The sequence below is a fragment of the Podarcis gaigeae genome (assembly GCF_964106915.1).
Source record: "Podarcis gaigeae genome assembly, chromosome: 8".
Lineage (NCBI taxonomy): Eukaryota > Metazoa > Chordata > Lepidosauria > Squamata > Lacertidae > Podarcis > Podarcis gaigeae.
The window spans coordinates 75,653,529-75,674,867 of NC_139684.1; the positions used below are offsets into that span (position 1 = coordinate 75,653,529).

The following is a 21,339-nucleotide window of genomic DNA, read 5'->3' on the forward strand; positions in this document are numbered from 1 at the left end:
TCCCTTTGATGTCAGTTCCCTGACAATAAATTGGATAAAAAAATTGGATTCCAGGTGGAAAAATCGAAATTAGAAACAGAATTGTTAGAACCCAAAACAAAGAATTTGTCAAAGATGTATAATTTGCTGCTGAAATGGAATACTCAGAACAAAACGGTGAAATCTGTTATGATTAAATGGGCACAAGATGTTGGAAACAATATTATGTTTGCTGACTGGGAACAGTTATGGACCACCGGTTTGAAATTTACGGCATGTAATGCCTTACGAGAGAGTATTATGAAAATGATTTATAGGTGGTACATGACCCCAGTCAAGCTTGCAAAAATCTATCATTTGCCCGATAATAAATGTTGGAAATGTAAGGAGACTGAAGGTACATTCTTTCACCTTTGGTGGACGTGCCCAAGGATTAAGGTTTTCTGGGAAATGATTTATAATGAAATGAAAAAGGTATTTAAGTATACCTTCCTGAAAAAACCAGAAGCCTTTCTCCTGGGCATGGTTGGCCAATTGGTGTCAAAGAAGGACAGAGCTTTTTTTATGTATGTGACAACTGCAGCAAGAATTCTCATCGCAAAATACTGGAAGACACAAGATTTACCCACTCTGGAAGAATGGCAGATGACGATGATCGATTATATGGGATTGGCAGAAATAACCGGCAGAATCCGAGACCAGGGAAAAGAGTCGGTGGAAGAGGACTGGAGGAAATTTAAAGATTACTTACAGAAATATTGTAAAATCAAGGAATGTTAGAATGATGTTGGACAGAAATTAAGTGGTTACCAGCTGTAATGCAAAGGTTGAGTAATAAGCTAAAATAAGTTACATTAAGTTACAAAAGGATTTGCTGAATTAAGAATTTGAACTGGAATACAAAGGGGGGAGGTGAGAGGAGGTCCGGGATATAAGGTAATGGAAATAAGTAATGGGAATTATATTTGTTTTGTTTTGTTTTAATTGTGCATTTCTGTATTTTTGTTATTTTTGTGCATTATTTTCCTTTTTGAATTTTAATAAATATCTTTAAAAAACAAAACAAAAAATGGAGATGCGGCTAGGAGCCTAGGCATGACTGAAATGGTAGTGGGACTTGCTTCTGATTTTGGGTTTTAGTTTCTTCATTTGTTTTAACTGAGGTTCATCTCTTTTATACATGCAATAATCTTGGACACAGCTAAGGAGTGTTCCTCTGCCCCAGAATGGCCACATCACTTTTTGAATCAATACAAAGAAAGGTACCTTAGGAAGAAACACAAGGATCTCTTTTGTAGGCTCACCTGTGCCACCCCACTCAGCCACAGAAGGAACCTCTGACTGGCACCTTCTCTTTGTTAAACCCAAGTTGACAGCCATCCAGAAGAAACAAACAAAACCAGTTTTGGACTGAATATTCTTTATTGGCCCTGCAATATTTCATTCAGAAAACAGCCTGGAGCTTCAAAAACACACTTTGGAGGAGGTGCGGGAGGTATTGTGGTACTCAAGTCAGGATGAGGAAGAAATTCAATTTTGTATGCATATTAATGAGAAACTAACTCATTTGCACTTTCCAGACCAATATGCAAACTAAAACCCACCTAGCCTTCAAATTTCACATTTCTCAGAATTTTGCAGTGTAGTTCTTCAACCAAACAGCGTATACGAAAATGCATTTATGCGAGTAAAGTGTATATATTAGGGATAATAACATACTATGTATATTGTTCCAACTGCATGCAAAAGTTGTGTTTATTAGGGCAAATCCATGCTAAATGTGGGCAGATTTTCATTTTCATTTTATTTTTTAAATGAGAAACTTAAAAGCACTGAAATTTGACAGATTTGTCCATTCCAGTGCCGAAATGCTCATGGCATGAAACCTTCAAGGTGGCTGGCATGGAAAGAGAGCTCAGGAGAGAAACTTCATAAAGGGAAAGCTGGAGATCATGGGTAGCAAGAGAAGGAAGGAGTTCTTCCCCAAGGTATGGTTGGCACTAGGTATTGTTGCTTTAGGAGTTGTGGCTGGTTTCCAAGTTGTGGCTGATGCAGAATTTCTGTCTCTTTAAGGTTTTGGAGGATCTGCTTTTTCTGCAGCAGGGACACATGTTATTGTTTTGATTTTGTACAGGATTCCTCCAATGGTCAGTGCATAGTTCTCTACACCGCACATATTGCTTGTTCCACAACCATGCAGGACGAACGTCTTGGCACCTGCAGGTAAATATGGGGATCATCAGCAGGTGTCAGGGGTAGCTGCTCTAGGAAAACAAATGGGGCATGGCCCCTTCAGTGTCAATCTGCCCTCACCCAGCCCCCACCGGCCTGCCTTTTGACTCACAACCAGTCCAACGGATGAGTTTCACCATCAGCTTCCTTTTCCTTAGCGGCATTGCCTCTTGTAGATCAGAACAGGGAGGAAGATGGGTACAAAACTAGGATTAGTTACTCTGCCTGCCATGGGCTCTGCCTATGGTCGGTCCTATGCTAATTGATTGTAGAACCTTATATTTTCAGAATTTGTATTTCTATATAGTAATTGCCTGGGGTCCCATGGTGCCCAGTGTGTTTTGCAGAGCACCCAGCCACCTTTATAGCAAACTGAAAGGAAAAACAGGGAAAGGGACCCGCCAAAAAATGAACCTGGGGCTCAGACCTCTGAGACCACGAGTGTCTGTTAATCAGCCACAGTGGAAAGAATTTTGCAACAATTGGGATCCATCCATTCTTAACCTGGGCCTGGGCTGGATTGGGGAAGAGAGGAAGAGGCAGATGAGAAAAACAGATATGGGCGAAAGTGGTTCAACTTGGGGACACTTGGCAAATTCTCATTATTATTTTTTATTTCAGGGGTTTCTATCTGAGCCTCTGATTCTCCCTGAGCTATAACTCCTTCTGGGGTGCAGCCTGTCCCCCCAGACCACATCCATAACCAGCCTACTTATCACCCTCCTTTGGGGCTAGAACACTTGCTTGCCTGGACAGAGGAGAAAGATGGCTGCATGTTGTGCATGTGAAATGGAGGGGGGGACCTCAATGTTTTTGCTCCACCCACTTCTGATTCTGCTCCACTCATCACGGGCACCTGAACTCTGGTAAGCAAATTTATATAATTGTTAAATATTTATAGCACCCTTCTTCTCAAAAGAGCTTGGGTCAGTCAACACATCCACAATTTATTTTTACATTTATTGTTGTTGTTTTTTAAAAAGAATTAATCCTCCATCTGAAAAAGGTATCCCACCTTTACTGCTAGGAGCTCAAGGTGACATATTTGGTTGTCACAACCATCAACATCTTACAGTGGTACCTCGGGTAAAGAACTTAATTCATTCTGGAGGTCTGTTCTTAACCTGAAACTGTTCTTAACCCGAGGTATCACTTTAGTTAATGGGGCCTCCCATCGCCACCGCATGATTTCTGTTCTCATCCTGAAGCAAAGTTCTTAACCCGAGGTACTGTTTCTGGGTTAGTGGAGTCTGTAACCTGAAGCATCTGTAACCCGAGATACCACTGTATTTTATGTTCACAACATGGCTGCCATGGAGTCCAACTGTGCTAGGGAGAAAAAGAAACCTCTTTCCTATCCAAGCATGCATTTCCAATAATAAGCATATTACTTATTCTTCCGTGCCAAGTGTTTCTCTGTGTGACTGCATCAAAGTAAGCCTCCTCTCCTAACAATAATTCAGAAGCTGAAAACCTCCAAGCTGTGTGCTAACTCTGCATACCAGTCAATAGTATTCAGAGTCATATTTCTTCAACACTGGTTACAAAAGAAACCCCATGTGGCTTATCATTATGCTGAAACTGGTCTTGTAGGACCAGTTCCCATCATTCAACTATGCACTGGGTGACAAAGTATTTTCTTTTGCCCATCTGAAATGTTCCAACATTTAGCTTCTAAATGTTCCAAGTTCTACTCAAATGAGAAAGACTTATGTGAATGGGCCCAGACTCAATCCCGCACTCGACACTTTAGTGCTCCAAAGGATGATGCACACATGCCATTAGCACCTTATCATGGGTGCAATCCCACCATGCTCTGGCACAGCACTTGTTCATTTCAATGATGCTTGCACCAGAGAACATCCTGGGAGATTGTTCCCCAAGAGTCAGGGCTGCAAGTCTGTTGTTCTGCCACCTGAAATAGTCATCTCATCTTGCCTGATGGTTGGTCCACCTCTAGATCCTCCAGAGGCAGCATTCCCCTCCCACCTGCTCTCCCCATCCCACGGAATACCTCCTCCTTTGCTTAGTCCCTTCAGAGGCCCTTACCAGAGCTTCCTTCTACAGTGATGCAATTCCTTTGACCATCTGTGCATAAGACTGGTCCATCCGTGCACTCTTCCTCCGTCTGAGCATAACATCCTTTTGGGCAAGTGAGCCCATTCTCAGTCCAAGGAGCTTGAAGAGCTAGGAAGCAAAGAAGAAAGAAGCAAATGATCATATACGGAACGTTTTTACATAAGAATCTCCAGAGAGCCCCGCTGGATAATTGACAGGCCTGCTTTACACAGACACAGCAGCCGCAGCCTCCCTGATGCATTCACACAACCACCCACTGTTTGTTAGCATATTCTTTGTCAGAATGAAAGAATGAGTTCTAGACACACAGGTTTGACACCTTTCTCGCCTTGTGTTAGGATGAAAGGTGTGGAGGGACTAAAACTTCCTCCACTCCACCCTGTTCATGCCAAGTTTCAAAAGCAAATTGTGAATGTTTTCATCATTCTGAAACCAAGGGCTCCTCCAGACTGGTGTTCTACTGCGGGTTCATTTGTGCAACATGTTTTTCAAACTATAACACTGCATTAGTGATGGATTTCTCCTGGTTTCATTTCCTCTGTGATGCTTCTCCAATTCTATTGCATTCTACTGTGGAATGAAAATAAACCAGGACATTTGTGGTATGAAAAACTATGGGATTTCAGCTAGAAGTAATGGGATGTGCACTGATTAGAAATTAAGCAGTGTGACCATGCCCATACAAACGGTATTGAGAATGGAATAGTGTGTGACTGCCCCAGTAGCATCATGGGCACAAATCATTCTGAATGCACCATAAAAAGAACTCCTGGAGTGGCCCATTTCTGTAATTCTGATATCATAGAGGGGTAGGTTATGACATACAGGTCCAATTTAACTTTGTGTTGCACCCATCTTCAGTACAGCAAGCAGAGCTGGAGCGCAAATGTTTCTCTTTTCCTATGGTGATGTTATAAGCATTGGCACAAGAATCACTTTTTCCACATGAATAGGTTGTTGTGTCAAACTCGGTGCCTGTTTACCGGAAGAAAAGAAAGACAAACAACAGGTCAAGAGAGCTCATTCCCCAGAATCCTTCATTCTCTGCCGAACTCTATGGTCTCTGCTCTGCCTTGCCCTTCCATCCTTTCCAAGTTCTCCCAAAGGAATATGGCTCAGTGGAGTAGAGTGTCCATCTTGCTGAAGAAACTCTGGAAGTTCCAGATCAATGGTGAAGAACCTCAGGTCTGTGGACCAAAGGGAACCTCTTTCTGTATCTGACCCTTCAGAACTGGCCCAATCCACACCCCTTACCAACTTTGTTTTACATCCTCCTTGAGTGTGTTTGCCTGGCTGGTATATGTCATTGAAATCTGATAATGATTTCCGTTTTCCTTGACCGAGTGGAAGATAGAGAGAGAGAGATGGGTGTTTGTGGGCAGAACCTAGCCTATAAAGCTAAAATTTACATTTATTGCTTTGCCCACTTTTGCTTATGGCCCTGCCCAGTTCTGGTGTGTGGCCCTCAAAACAGAATGTGGCCCTCTGCCCAAAAGGGAATTCTGCTCTGGAACACTGCCATAAATCTCAGGAGGTGGTTAGTGGTAGAGGAGAAAGAATGGGGTACTCCCTGTCCAAGCCTCAAACTGCCCTCTGCTGGCATCCACCTGTTCAAGGAGGACCCACTATATTTTCCTGATGAAAATAGGGACCCCCTATTCTATTATTATTATTGTTGTTGTTGTTGTTGTTGTTATTGTTATTATTATTATTATTATTATTATTACTACTACTACTACTATTTATACCCTGTCCATCTGACTGGGTTGCCCCAGCCACTCTGGGCACCTTCCAACATATATAGAAACATAAATAAACATTTTTTAAAAAAACTTCCGTATACAGAGCTGCCTTCAGATCTCTTCTTAGGGCTGTATAGTTACTTATCTCCTTGGTTTGGGGGTCAGATAACTCCATACCCTCCAACATTTATCCAGTGAAAATAGGGATGGCACAAGGAAATGCAGGACATTCCAGGATCAAATCAGAAACCGGGATAGCTTCTGTAAATCTAGGACTGTCCCTGGAAAATAGGGAAACTTGGAGGGTCTGCTATCAGCGTCCAACTCCTCCTTAGTCTCAGGGTTGTCCCTTGCAGAACTCAACTGGGAACAGGAGATGGGGGCGAAAGTAGAATGATTTGGCTCTGCCCATCATTGGCCTTCTTCCATACCAGTCCTAATGGGCACCAGCCTCCATTGGATAGATTGTTGCACAGCATGGAGAATGCCACCAGGCAAGGCCAACACCTCCCTTACCAAGCATTGTGCTCTGGTCCCTGATGAGCACGCAGGCATCCAAACCGCTGGCACAGTCCGAAGCGTTAGAAACCTCTGCTCCTTGTACACACTTCAAGACAGCTGGAAGAAGAGAGAAGGGCATCATTCAACTCTGGGACTGAAGAACCCTCATGCATTGGACAAAATGGGGAAGGCCCGTGTCCCATTCAGTGCATAATGCTGACTCTGGGCAAAGTTTTTCCTAGAGTGCACATCACAGTGTGAAATGTGTCCTGCTGGATAAGAACTTGGCTGTGTACACACCATACATTTAAAGTTTATTTAAAACACACGACACACACACACCCAATCCCGGGAACTGTAATTTGCCCCTCACAGAACAACAATTCCCAGCACTCTGAACCAACTACAGTTCCCATTATTATTTGGGGAATGTCATGTGCTTTACATAAAGGTTGTCGTAATTTACAAATTTTAATGCACATGTGTTTTCTAGCTAATCAAAATGCCATCTTGGGTGAATAGGGGGAAGAAAGCAGGGAATTACGTCAACTTTGAACAGTCTATTTCCATTCCTTCTTCCTCCCACTGGAGACAGTGATGGCCTCCAACTTTAAAAGAGGATTAAAGAAATTCAGATAGGAGAAGATTCTCAATGGTGACTTGGTGTGACGGCTATGCTTTCTGTCTACCGCGAAGGCAGCAATGCCTCTGGAAGCCCATTTCTGGGAATCACAAGTGAAGAGAGTGCTGTTGCAGGTCTTAGTTATGGGATTCCCATAGGCATCTGGCTGAGAACAGGATTGTGGACAATATGGGCTACCGGCCTGATCCTGTAGGCTATTCCTGTGTTTTTCTACCAAACACAGGGTTAAAGGTAAAGGGACCCCTGACCGTTAGGTCCAGTCACAGACGACTCTGGGGTTGCGGGGCTCATCTCGCTTTATTCACCGAGGGAGCTGGCATACAGCTTCAGGGTCATGTGGCCAGCATGACTAAGCCACTTCTGGCAAACCAGAGCAGCGCATGGAAATGCCATTTACCTTCCCACTTGAGTGGTACCTATTTATCTACTTGCACTTCGTGCTTTCAAACTGCTAGGTTGGCAGGAGCAGGAACCAAGCAACGGGAGCTCACCCCATCACGGGGATTCAAACTGCCGACCTTCTCACAGCGCCACCCGTGTCCCACCAAATACAGAATCTAGCCCTTAATTGATTATTGATTGATAGATTACTTAATTTCTATGCTGCTTAATATATTAAAATTATCTCTAAAGGCAAAGGAGCCAATTCCTAGGGGGCAAGGTCCCTTTGCCCTCCCCCCCATAAAATATGCCGGGGGAGGCCCCGCCCCCAAGAAGATGGGCATTGCCATTCAAATGCTGTGTGTGCACCATGTCATGCGATTGATCATGCAAGGCGGGGATTACCTGCCCCTCCCCAATATTTTATTCAAGTTGGGGGGGGGCTGCTATGAGGTATATAAAAAGCCGAAGCAACAACAGACAACTTAAAGAAAACATTACAAAAATACACAGTTACATATAAAAACGTTACATTGATATAACATTACATATATATATATATATATATATATATGCAGGTTTTGGTGTCCTCGGGTGTCTTCCCGTGTAAAAGTTGGGGTGTCTAGGCGACGTTTCGACGAGGTCTCACTCGTCATCTTCAGGCTGGTGCTTTCGGCTTCTTGTTACTGGAACAGAGCGGGATCTCAATGTTTGAGTTCCTATAAATACTGTAGAGGGGGTGTGGTGTCTAGCCTCCAATGTTCTGGGCAGAGAGGAAGTTCCCAGGCTAGTGTGCCTTTTCTTCTTTTGTTCCTTAATTACTTGAGAGATACCTTGAGTGATTTCTTGAGTGATATCCTGAGTACCACTTAGGTGGGTCATTAGGTGTGGATTAGTTGCTAAAGTCTTTGTGTCTTGACCTCTTGAACTTTGTGAAGAGTTTTCCTGAGAAGATGGCTGTATTGCACTTAGTTGTGCTTTGGCTTGGCTTCGTGTATAGGGGCGAGCTGTGGTTTTGTGGCTTGTGTCAGCCAGATCTGTGTAGGGATTGCAGGGGGGTGCAGCATCCGGAGGTGCCACCATGGATTGGCTACTGGATGGTGTCAGTAATTCATCTGTGGAGAGGGTCTGGGTTTGGGTCTGGTGTGGTTGATTGGTGTTGGCGTTCTGTGTGCCTCTGGATCTGGTGTCAGTTTTTGTGGGGAGGGCTAATTTCCAGATGTCTGGCAAGCGGGATGTGTCGTCACGCTTGTTCATGTTGTGAGGGTGTTTCTCTATCTCGATGGCTTCCATGATTATTCTCTTGTGGTGATGTTCCGTGTTAAAGAGCAATTTGGAATCTGCAAAATTAATTTCGTGTCCTGTTTCTTTCATGTGTTGGAAAAGAGAGGAAGTTTTTTCTTCTTTTTTGACGGCATTCTTGTGTTCTGCGATACGTGCATTTATTCGTCTGTTTGTTTGTCCAATGTACGTGGCTGGGCAGACTTTGCAGGGTATTTCATAGATCCCTTGGTTTTCCAACTGGATTTTATCCTTGGGGTTTCTGAGGATATTGGCTATTTTTTGGTTGGTGCAAAAGGCTGTTTTGATATTGTGTTTATGGAGGATTTTGCTAATTTTATCTGTAGTGCCCTTGATATAAGGAAGGAGGGCCATGCCATTGTTTTCTTCTGTGTCTTGGTTTTTGGGGCGTGTTTCCTTTTGGATTAGCTTCGTAATCCTGTTTTGCTGGTATCCATTGGCAATTAACACATTTGAGAGATTCTGTAACTCAGTTGTCAAGTGGTCTTTGTCAGCCAGGCGTTTGGTTCTGGAGATGAGAGTCTTGGCTACGGAGTTTATTTGTGCAGGGTGGTGGTGTGATTGTGCATGTAAGTAGCGGTTGGTGTGTGTTTTTTTCTGGTAGATAGTGTGTCCTAGGGAGCCATCAGGTTTTTTGTAGATTAGGACGTCAAGGAAGGGAAGTTGGTTGTTGGCTTCTATTTCCATAGTGAATTGTATTTTGGGGTGTAAGTTGTTGAGATGTGTGAGGAAGCTATCCAGTTTTTCCTTCCCGTGTGGCCAAATTACAAAGGTGTCGTCAACATATCTGAGCCAAAGTTTGGGTTTGTGTTCTGACTTGTCTAAAGCATTGGTTTCAAAGTGTTCCATGTACAGGTTTGCGATGACCGGTGAGAGGGGTGATCCCATAGGTGCTCCTTCTATCTGTTTGTATCTTTGTCCATTGTGGATGAAGTACGTGTTGGTTAGGCAGTGGTTGGTCAGGTCCAAGATGTATTCGGGGGGATTGTATTTGTTTTGAATAGCTGTCAAGGCTTCATTAATGGGCACTTGTGTGAAGAGAGATACAACATCGAAGCTCACAGGTAGGTCATTAGGATGTAGGTTTTGCTTCTTTATTGTTTCTATGAACTGGAAGGAGTTTGGTACGTGTGAAGAGATGGATTCTGCATAGGGCTGAAGTTGCTTGGCGAGAAATTTAGCGAGATTTTGTAGAGGTGAGCCTATGGAGCTGACTATTGGTCTGAGTGGTGTTCCTTCTTTGTGTATCTTGGGGAGGCCGTAGAGTTTGGGGCATCTGGATGATTTTTCTCTGGGGATGATTCTTAGCTGGATTTCTTCACTGATAGGAGAGGCTTTTATTTTGGATTTGGTGGTTTTTTCCAGATAGGTGGTGGGATCTGTTTTTATAGGTTTGTAGGCAGGATCTTGGAGTAGCTTTGATAGTTTTGCTTGGTAGTCCGATGTGTTCATCACCACTGTGGCATTACCTTTGTCTGCTGGGAGAATGATTATGTTGTTGTCTTTCCTCAGGTTGGTGAGTGCTTTCTGTTCTTCTTTGTGTAAATTGCTTCTGGGTGGTTTGCTGGAGCAGAGGATGTTGGTGACTTCAAGTCTGATTTTATTGGCTTCATCTGGGTTGAATTTGGTTAGGCTAGCTTCGACTCCGCATATGATGTTTTCCGTGGGGATGCGTCTCGGGGCGACTGCAAAGTTGAAACCTTTGGAGAGTACTTTGGTTTCAGTTGTGGTGAGGATCCTGTCTGATATGTTATGTACTGTTTGTTTCATGGGTTGCTGTGGAGGGTGGCCGGGCTTCTGGCGTTTCTCTAGTTTGTGGAGTTTGTTGGTGTGTGTGTCTGTCTTATGTGAGGTCTCCGTTTCAGCTCTCCAGACGGCTAGTTGTTTGCATTTGTCCCAGAGTGCAGGGTGGATTTTGTTACAGAGTTTGAGGTGAAGAGTGAGTAGATCTTTGTTGGTTTGGTCTAGTAGGTATCTTTTCTTGTGTAGTTCGTTTCTGATTAGGGATAGTTCAGTTCGTTTCAGGATCCTTTCGGTGGCTGGGGTTTTAGAATGGAATTTAAGTTGGAAGCATGTGGGAATTAATTTGTTGTCTCGGCAGTTGCGTAGGAACAAGAGATCACATAAGATGGTGGCTCTTCGGACTTCTAGTTTCTCGTAGGTTCTTGTCAGCTGGAAGGTTTCCTCCCCGTAGAGGTAAGATATTTGCTTTCGTAGATTTCGTAGATCAAAAAAGAAGAAAAAACTTCCTCTCTTTTCCAACACATGAAAGAAACAGGACACGAAATTAATTTTGCAGATTCCAAATTGCTCTTTAACACGGAACATCACCACAAGAGAATAATCATGGAAGCCATCGAGATAGAGAAACACCCTCACAACATGAACAAGCGTGACGACACATCCCGCTTGCCAGACATCTGGAAATTAGCCCTCCCCACAAAAACTGACACCAGATCCAGAGGCACACAGAACGCCAACACCAATCAACCACACCAGACCCAAACCCAGACCCTCTCCACAGATGAATTACTGACACCATCCAGTAGCCAATCCATGGTGGCACCTCCGGATGCTGCACCCCCCTGCAATCCCTACACAGATCTGGCTGACACAAGCCACAAAACCACAGCTCGCCCCTATACACGAAGCCAAGCCAAAGCACAACTAAGTGCAATACAGCCATCTTCTCAGGAAAACTCTTCACAAAGTTCAAGAGGTCAAGACACAAAGACTTTAGCAACTAATCCACACCTAATGACCCACCTAAGTGGTACTCAGGATATCACTCAAGAAATCACTCAAGGTATCTCTCAAGTAATTAAGGAACAAAAGAAGAAAAGGCACACTAGCCTGGGAACTTCCTCTCTGCCCAGAACATTGGAGGCTAGACACCACACCCCCTCTACAGTATTTATAGGAACTCAAACATTGAGATCCCGCTCTGTTCCAGTAACAAGAAGCCGAAAGCACCAGCCTGAAGATGACGAGTGAGACCTCGTCGAAACGTCGCCTAGACACCCCAACTTTTACACGGGAAGACACCCGAGGACACCAAAACCTGCATTCCTGTACCCGTGAAAATCTACGAAAGCATATATATATATGCTTGTATCTCTCTTCACACAAGTTGTATCTCTCTTCACACAAGTGCCCATTAATGAAGCCTTGACAGCTATTCAAAACAAATACAATCCCCCCGAATACATCTTGGACCTGACCAACCACTGCCTAACCAACACGTACTTCATCCACAATGGACAAAGATACAAACAGATAGAAGGAGCACCTATGGGATCACCCCTCTCACCGGTCATCGCAAACCTGTACATGGAACACTTTGAAACCAATGCTTTAGACAAGTCAGAACACAAACCCAAACTTTGGCTCAGATATGTTGACGACACCTTTGTAATTTGGCCACACGGGAAGGAAAAACTGGATAGCTTCCTCACACATCTCAACAACTTACACCCCAAAATACAATTCACTATGGAAATAGAAGCCAACAACCAACTTCCCTTCCTTGACGTCCTAATCTACAAAAAACCTGATGGCTCCCTAGGACACACTATCTACCAGAAAAAAACACACACCAACCGCTACTTACATGCACAATCACACCACCACCCTGCACAAATAAACTCCGTAGCCAAGACTCTCATCTCCAGAACCAAACGCCTGGCTGACAAAGACCACTTGACAACTGAGTTACAGAATCTCTCAAATGTGTTAATTGCCAATGGATACCAGCAAAACAGGATTACGAAGCTAATCCAAAAGGAAACACCCCCCAAAAACCAAGACACAGAAGAAAACAATGGCATGGCCCTCCTTCCTTATATCAAGGGCACTACAGATAAAATTAGCAAAATCCTCCATAAACACAATATCAAAACAGCCTTTTGCACCAACCAAAAAATAGCCAATATCCTCAGAAACCCCAAGGATAAAATCCAGTTGGAAAACCAAGGGATCTATGAAATACCCTGCAAAGTCTGCCCAGCCACGTACATTGGACAAACAAACAGACGAATAAATGCACGTATCGCAGAACACAAGAATGCCGTCAAAAAAGAAGAAAAAACTTCCTCTCTTTTCCAACACATGAAAGAAACAGGACACGAAATTAATTTTGCAGATTCCAAATTGCTCTTTAACACGGAACATCACCACAAGAGAATAATCATGGAAGCCATCGAGATAGAGAAACACCCTCACAACATGAACAAGCGTGACGACACATCCCGCTTGCCAGACATCTGGAAATTAGCCCTCCCCACAAAAACTGACACCAGATCCAGAGGCACACAGAACGCCAACACCAATCAACCACACCAGACCCAAACCCAGACCCTCTCCACAGATGAATTACTGACACCATCCAGTAGCCAATCCATGGTGGCACCTCCGGATGCTGCACCCCCCTGCAATCCCTACACAGATCTGGCTGACACAAGCCACAAAACCACAGCTCGCCCCTATACACGAAGCCAAGCCAAAGCACAACTAAGTGCAATACAGCCATCTTCTCAGGAAAACTCTTCACAAAGTTCAAGAGGTCAAGACACAAAGACTTTAGCAACTAATCCACACCTAATGACCCACCTAAGTGGTACTCAGGATATCACTCAAGAAATCACTCAAGGTGTCTCTCAAGTAATTAAGGAACAAAAGAAGAAAAGGCACACTAGCCTGGGAACTTCCTCTCTGCCCAGAACATTGGAGGCTAGACACCACACCCCCTCTACAGTATTTATAGGAACTCAAACATTGAGATCCCGCTCTGTTCCAGTAACAAGAAGCCGAAAGCACCAGCCTGAAGATGACGAGTGAGACCTCGTCGAAACGTCGCCTAGACACCCCAACTTTTACACGGGAAGACACCCGAGGACACCAAAACCTGCATATATATATATATATATATATATATATATCAGTAGCAATTCCTTTCAATCTCTTTTTTATATATAAATTTTATTAGTTTTTTAACATATCATTTTCAACAGTAATTAAACATACTTTTACATCTTATTCAATTTTTTTGACTTCCATCATTCCTGTCTGAAAATTTCTTATTTTCCCTACTACATTTCAAACTCATAACCAATATCTCTATCTTTTTCTGCTTTGTAACACTTCACATATTTCTCCTTACAAAACTTCCTGTAGTCCTACTAGCCTAATTTGTTGATTACAGTTGCCCTTCAAATAATTCAACAATTCCTTTCATTCTCAGCCTCTCGGTTCTCACCCAGGGTCCAAACACACTCTCAGCTCACCCACAAAAGTCTCGCAATCAGAGCAGCAGCCATCAATCTAGTCTCTCACTATAGACTTGCTTTTCATGGGCAAGCCCAAGGTCAGTGGTACTTCCTCAGGCTTCCCACAGCTGTGTCCCATTCAGCTGCCCTTTCCACACCCACTTCAAGTTGCAGCAGATGTATTAAGTCTCCCGGGGGGTCCAAAGGCTGGGGGAAGTTTCCTCCTGCGCTCACAGCTCTTTCTTCACCCTCTGTCCCCTCCTCGTTCTCAAGCTGCCATACAACTCGGCTCTTCTTTTTGCCAAGAGATCCTGCTGTGGTAAGAAAGTTCTCTGCAAAGTTTTTAACCCTCCAAGATTGGCATCAAACAATGGCACAGTAGGTATGTGATTCCAATTTTGTCCCTGACCACATAATAGGAAAACACATCCGATGAATGATATTTGGAAAAAGAAAAAGAAAAAGAAAAAACTTTACATGGCAGATCCTGTGCATGCTGCTCCTGTAAAATGGGGTGCACAACTGGCATTTGAGTGCTGTATAGAGATGGCGTACTAACAAACACCAATCTTCTGTGTCATTAAGAGGGGCACAGTCCCCTTCCCACCCCACCCCATGCCATCAATGGCCCCAGTCCCACCACTGGCTACAGCACATTGAGATTTTGTCAAGAAAGTCAAGAGAAGATCAATAAGCAGTAGAAAACGACCGAGGCAATAGCATTTTGCTAGTTACACGGCAGGTGACATAGCTACCTAGGGGTGTGTGTGTGTGTGTGTGATTTTGTAGCTTTATATTCTGATTTTATCCTGTGAACTGCCCTTATCCTGTGAACTGCCCTGAGACTGAGGGTATAGGGCAATGCAATAAACAAACAAACAAACAAACAAATCTCATGCAAAATATGCTTCCCAATGCTGGTTCTACTGGACTTAACCTTCCAGAGGTCCTTTACCATTACCCTTTTTACCTACTATGAATAGACCTTTGGAAGTTAGTGGACATAACTTAGGCTCATCCATTGCAATATACATACTCTGAGTAGCACTTAGCTGAATACTGTATATTTCAGCCAACACCTTTAGAATTTACAGCAGATTACTCCCAGTCTATGATTCCCCATCACCAAAGGCATCCACTCAAAAGCCAGCATGGAAGTCCAATTTTTTTTTTGGGGGGGGGGGGGACACTAGCTCTTGCATGCACCTCAGCTCTTCCTTTTGCTAAAGATCAGCCTGTGGCAGGAACCATCTGTGCAAACTTTTTAACCCTCAAACGATGGCCCAGTTGATATGCCATTCCATAGTACTGGTCTTCCATTCTGTCCCTAACAGCATAGCAGGAAAATGGATGTGATCAATGATAAATAACTTACATGTATCCGCAGAGGCAACTAAGAGTGGTGAAAGAAGGCAGAGCACAAGGAGAGGCACCATGGTGTCGGAAGGTAGGGCTAAGATCATTGCTGAGCTTGACTGCTTCTTGTGCCCAGATGTATGGGCAAAGGACGTTTTATAGATGGGTCTGCTGTAACATCTTTTAGGGAGTTGGTCCAATGAACCACAGTAAAAGGAGTGTTGTGTAGTGTAAATACCCATAAAGAAAATGGGTGGAGATGCTTCTCTTATTATGCAAGGACTTCCTGGAACGAACGGTGGATTCTGACGACAAATTTGGCAAAACTGATGCCAACTGATGCATTTCTAGCTTTAGGAATGTTTGGCGTGTACCTTACATATTATTACTTATTCCATTTATTCCCTCACTCCTCTATGGATCCTCAAGCAGGCAGGAAGGCAGGAGTGCTCTTTTATTCTAACAACAACCCTGTGAGGGAGGTTCAGCTGAGAGATAGTGTGTAGCCCAGGGGTCAGCATGGTTTACCTCGCATGGGCCGGTTCACTCCAGTGGAGATGGAGATCCCTCCATGGGCCGGATCACGATTTTCGCTGTCTGTATCTGCGCAGATGCGATATCCAGTGCCGCAGAAGCGAGTCCCTGTGCCACGCTGTGCCAGTTTAGCAGCGCGCAGGGACTCACCAAGCGGGCAGCTTGGTTTGGAGGCAGCTCAAGGGCCAGTTAAATGACCTCTGTGGGCCGCTTGTGGCCCATGGGCCTTGGGTTGCCAACCCCTGGGGTAGCCCAAAGTGCATCACTCAAGGAGTTTCATAGATGAGTGGAGATCTGGACCCACGTCTTCCTCACTTTGCCATATTATCATTTATTGCCTGCTATGTTCTGAAATTAGTGTAGCCAGCTCCAGAAAACAGGGGAAGTTCAGAGAGGAGCCTCAAAACTTAAGGATGGAGAGCCTGTGGCCTTCTGGATTTTGATATGGATGCAGCTTCCGTCATCTCTAACCATTAGCCATGCTGGCTGGAACTGACAGGAACTCCAGTTCAACAACACCTGGAGGGTGACACGTTTTGCCACCCCACACTTGGCTCCATGCTCATTCTCCTCTGTCCCCTGATTGTTTGGAATATGGGGGTCACCCCCCAAAAATATGAAGGACCCAGAAGAGTGGGGGCCCTAGGATTTGGTATCCCTGGTGTGTGTGTGTGTGTGTGTTTGTGTGTATGTGTGGAGTCATTTTGGGGTGGGGTTGCTTTTTATTGAAGCAAAAGACAGGCAGAACCATGAGTGACATTGGCTGGGTCAGGGACTGGACAGAGGAATAGTGAGGCAGATGAAAGGCAAAGTGGGAAATTGTGGGAGAAAAGGAGGAGGCAGAGCCGGAGCAGTTGGCTGACACGTTGTCACTAGATTCAGGTAGGTAGCCGTGTTGGTTTGACGGAGTAAAAATATATATATAAAATAAAAAAATTGTCCAGTAGCACCTTAGAGACCAACTAAGTTTGTTCTTGGTATAAGCTTTTGTGTGCATGCACATTTCTTCAGATAGTTGTCACTAGAAAGCATTCCAAACCCCCCTTCTCCCAGAACCTGGCAGGCCTTGAAAGTAGGGGAGCAAAGGGCTTGGAGACAAATGACCCTACACGGCCAACATAAGGTGGGTGCTGCTGCTGACAATTGAGGAAGTTGAGAGAAGGGGTGGGGAGATTTTCTTGGAGCAACACCATTACTCCAAGAAGCTGCATTTCTAAGCCTCCCTCTGTGAATATTGAATAAAATGTTTTGGTAAGAACTTTTCCTGTCTCATCTATTCCTTGCAGCCTACTGTGGGGGGATCAGGTTCCCTGACGCCTGAAAGGCTGTGACTTGAAGAACGTGTTCTTGGGCTTCCTTTTCACTCCTCCTTGCCATTGCATTTTCCACATGTAATATGTCTTTTTAGGGTGTGTAGCCTGAATGCAGGAACCATCTTAGTCAAGATTTTTATACAGTGGTACCTCAGGTTACAGACGCTTCAGGTTACAGACGCTTCAGGTTACAGACTCTGCTAACCCAGAAATAGTACCTCGGGTTAAGAACTTTGCTTCAGGATGAGAACAGAAATCGTGCTCTGGCGGCACAGCGGCAGCAGGAGGCCCCATTAGCTAAAGCGGTGCCTCAGGTTAAGAACAGTTTCAGGTTAAGAACAGACCCCCAGAACAAATTAAGTTCTTAATCCGAGGTACCGCTGTAGTCCACTGTTTTGGCTAAAGGCCAAGGTATAAATGCCATAAGCAAACAAAAAAATCTCCACCAGCCATTTTGTGGGTCACCTGCTCAGTTACGTGACATATCTACCCACTTCCTGTTTGGCAGCCAAATCAGGAAGTTCGTTGGGTCTTTCATGGGCTGCTGTCTCTGTTTTCCCCTTAGTGTGACATGTGTTACCAAGCCCTAGATGAAACTAAGGGATTATTCACACTTTCCCTGGTCCCTCAGCTTTCCCGATGGGAAGCAGCTCTTTAGCACACAATTGGAGCAAATGGCAATTGGGCTTTTCCCCCCAGATGGATGTTTGTTCTGATTGAGCACTAAAGAGCAGGTTTTCCATGCAAAAGGAGTGAGGTAAGGGGACAACCGCTCAGACCACTTGGACCCATGTTTTCTAGGCAGGGAACAAGCAGATATGTGGATGAGCCCTAAACCCATGTCTGCACAGTACGCTTCCCCCAAACATTTCTGGGAGTGGTTAAAGGTGCTGAGAGTTGTTAGGAGATGCCAAATCTCAACCCAGAGCTCCAATTTCTGTGTTCCCTGAGGAGAGGGGTGGAGAACTGTAGCTCTGTGTCGAGAAAAGGGAGTCGCCAAACAATTCTCTGCCCTCTTAAACTATAGCCCCCTGAATTCTTTGGGGGGGACAATGGGTGTTTGGCATCATAGTGGTTCAGGAGTGGCTTTGACTGGCCCCATTGAGAAAGGGATGAAGACAGTGGTCTGTGTCTGAGAGAGTCTCTCCTTTGACAAAGGATTTGTTGATCGCCCAACTCATGGGGAATCGTTCTCCAACCCTGATGCAGACCTCCTTACTTCTGCTGCAGAAAGCTGAGCTGCACTATGTCCTTGGATCTTGCTGTTACTGTTCAAGTGGCATGAATTCAGGCCATTCCTCTAGGTTCAGAGATTGACTCCCAAATCAGAAGTGCTGGATTTACTGCCTGGCAATAAAACTGCCATTGTTGCCCGTATCACAGTCCCCTGGCTTTGTTGCAAATGCAAACAGGGTTGTAGCCTTTGGCAAAGTCAGCCTCTGACGTTGGCCTCACTGGGCACCTACTAAAGCCCACACCCCACTTGCAGTCCCCTGACTAGCTCTATGCATGATAGTCAGATGATTGTTGTTCTGGGTGGGGTTTCAGTCCCTCTGGTGCAGCAGCTAAGAAGCTTGAGAATAGGGACAGGGAAGACATCCCATTCAACTTGTACCTCAGTTTCTGCCGTGTGGTAACAAGTTTCTAGGGGGTTCCAGGCACTCAAGATTTGTGTTTTTCCATTAGAAAATCAGGACACAGCAGAGTCTGCAATGTCTTAGAAATATGGTTTATTTACACATATTTATTTACACACCTAAAACCTTCAGTGGAGGAAGTGCAGAATATGACACCCCAAGAGTATCTCTCATTGCTCCTCTCATAGCTATAGCAAGCTTGGCCCCACCCCATCACTTAATGGATCCAAATGGTTTCCAGGGAGTGGCAGGGGTTGGATCTCTCGGTGGCATTTGATACCATTAATCATAACATCCTTCTGGACTATCTAGAGGAGCTGGGGGCACTGTTATACAGTGTTCCACTCATTCCTCCTGGGCTGTGTCCAGAAAGTGGTGATGGGGGATGAGCGGGGTATAAATATTATTATTATTATTATTATTATTATTATTATTATTATTATTATCATTATTATTATTATTATTCCCATGTTGATGGCCTTTCAGCTGATTCCCTGGTGACCCACTGGAATGCAGAGTTAACCAGGGCTATGAACTGTCTGGCTCCGAAGCACCCTCTCCAATTGTATGGAGCCTGGACAGCCCTGTGGTTTTCTGCAGAGCTGAGGGCAATGAAACATTCGTTGAGACGACTAGAGTGCTGGTGGCGGAAAACTCATTCTGAATCGAACCGGAAATGGGTTAGAGCTCAATGTCAAGCCTATCAAGTGGTGACAGCGACAGTGAAGAGGACCTTCTTCATTGCCTCTATTGCATCTGCAGAAGACAGCAGCAGGAAACTCTTTCAGGTGGTTCGTAATCTAACAGAACCACTTTTGCTATCGGGGCCTAGTAAGGCAAGATCTCCTGCAATGATTTTGCAACTTTTTTGCAGATAAAGTCTCTCAGATTCAGAAAGATTTCAGACATAGCTAATGAGTTGTTTTATTTTGTATTTGTTTTTCTGCCCCAGAATGGTTGAATCACTTTTTAAATCAATACAATTAAAAGTATATTATGAAGAAACACAAGGACCTCTTTTAGCACCCCACCCAGCCATGCAAGGAGCCTCTGGTTGGGACCTTCACTGCAGTAAATTATTGCTGATAACCATCCGGAAGAAACAAACAAAACCATTTTTGGACTAAATATTCTTTATTGGGCCTGCAATCTTTCATTCACACACAGCCTGGAAATTCAAAAACACACTTTGGAGGAGGTGGGGGAGGTATTGTGATACTCAAGTCAGGATGAGGAAGAAATTCAATTTTGTATGCATATTAATGAGAAACTAACTCATTTGCACTTTCCAGACCAATATGCAAACTAAAACTCAGCCTTAAAATTTCACGTTTCTCATAATTTTGCAATGTAGTTCATAAGCCAAACAGTGTATACAAAAATGCATTTATGTGAGAAAAATGCATATATTAGTGATAATAACATTCTGTGTCTATTGTTCAAACTGCATGTAAATGCTGTGTTTATTAGGATAAATCCATGCTAAAATGTGAGCAGATTTTCAATGGTTTTTTAAAGAAGCTAATTGCCATAGAAATGTCGAGAACTGAATTTAGGGTTAAAAAATTGAGAAACTTAATAGCACTGTAATTTGAAATATATGTCCATTCCAGTGTCAGAATGCTCATGGCATGAATCCTTCAAAGTGGCTGGCATTGAAAGAGAGCTCAGGAGAGAAACTTCATAAAGGGAATGCTGGAGATCATGGGTAGCAAGAGAAGGAAGGAGTTCTTCCCCAAGATATGGTTTGCACTAGATTTTGTTCTTGCTTTAGGAGTTGTGACTGGTTTCTGCTGATGCAAAACTTCTGCCTCGTTAATTAGTTGCAGCTGGTGCTGGCTTTTCGGCATCGACACATGCTATTTTATCCATTTTGTAGGGGATTCCTGCAATTGTCACTTCATAGTTCTCTACACCGCACATATTGCTTGTTCCACAACCATGGAGGACGAACTTCTTGGCACCTGCAGGTAAATATGGGGATCATCAGCAGATGTCAGTGGCCGCTGCTCTAGTACAGCAAATGGGGCATGACCCCTTCCATTTCAGTCTGCCCTCACCCAGCCCCCATCAGCCTGCCTTCTGACTCACAACCAGGCCAAGCCTGACCCTCCTCCTCCCTTCCTAAGTCCCTTCAGGGTTACCAGAGCTTCCTGTTGCACTGATGCAACTCATTTGACCATCTGTGCATGAGACCTGTCCACCCTTGCATTTCTCCTCCGTCTGAGCATAACATCCAGTTGGACAAGTGTACCCATTCTCAGTCCAAGTAGTTGGAAGAACTAGGAAGCAAAGAAGAAAGAAGTAAATTGTCATATATGGAAAGTTTTTACATAAGAATCTCCCAGGTCTTTGTTAGCATATTCTTTGTCAGAA

General features: G+C 44.2%; 2 protein-coding genes across 2 annotated transcripts in view; both read right to left on the minus strand.

Annotated features, from left to right (window-relative positions):
- The window catches only part of LOC310851730 (phospholipase A2 inhibitor 25 kDa subunit-like), a 1,159,037-nt gene that overhangs the window by 222,587 nt on the left and 915,111 nt on the right, over window positions 1-21,339 (minus strand). The window lies entirely within an intron of this gene.
- LOC310851674 (phospholipase A2 inhibitor and Ly6/PLAUR domain-containing protein-like) lies at window positions 1,411-15,602 on the minus strand. The gene is made up of 5 exons (XM_083754305.1): window positions 15,499-15,602; window positions 6,549-6,650; window positions 5,116-5,265; window positions 4,261-4,398; window positions 1,411-2,196 (listed from the first exon to the last, which is right to left on the minus strand). The coding sequence occupies exons 1-5, from the start codon at window positions 15,584-15,586 to the stop codon at window positions 2,048-2,050; spliced, it is 627 nt and encodes a 208-aa protein (XP_083610431.1). The 5' UTR covers window positions 15,587-15,602; the 3' UTR covers window positions 1,411-2,047.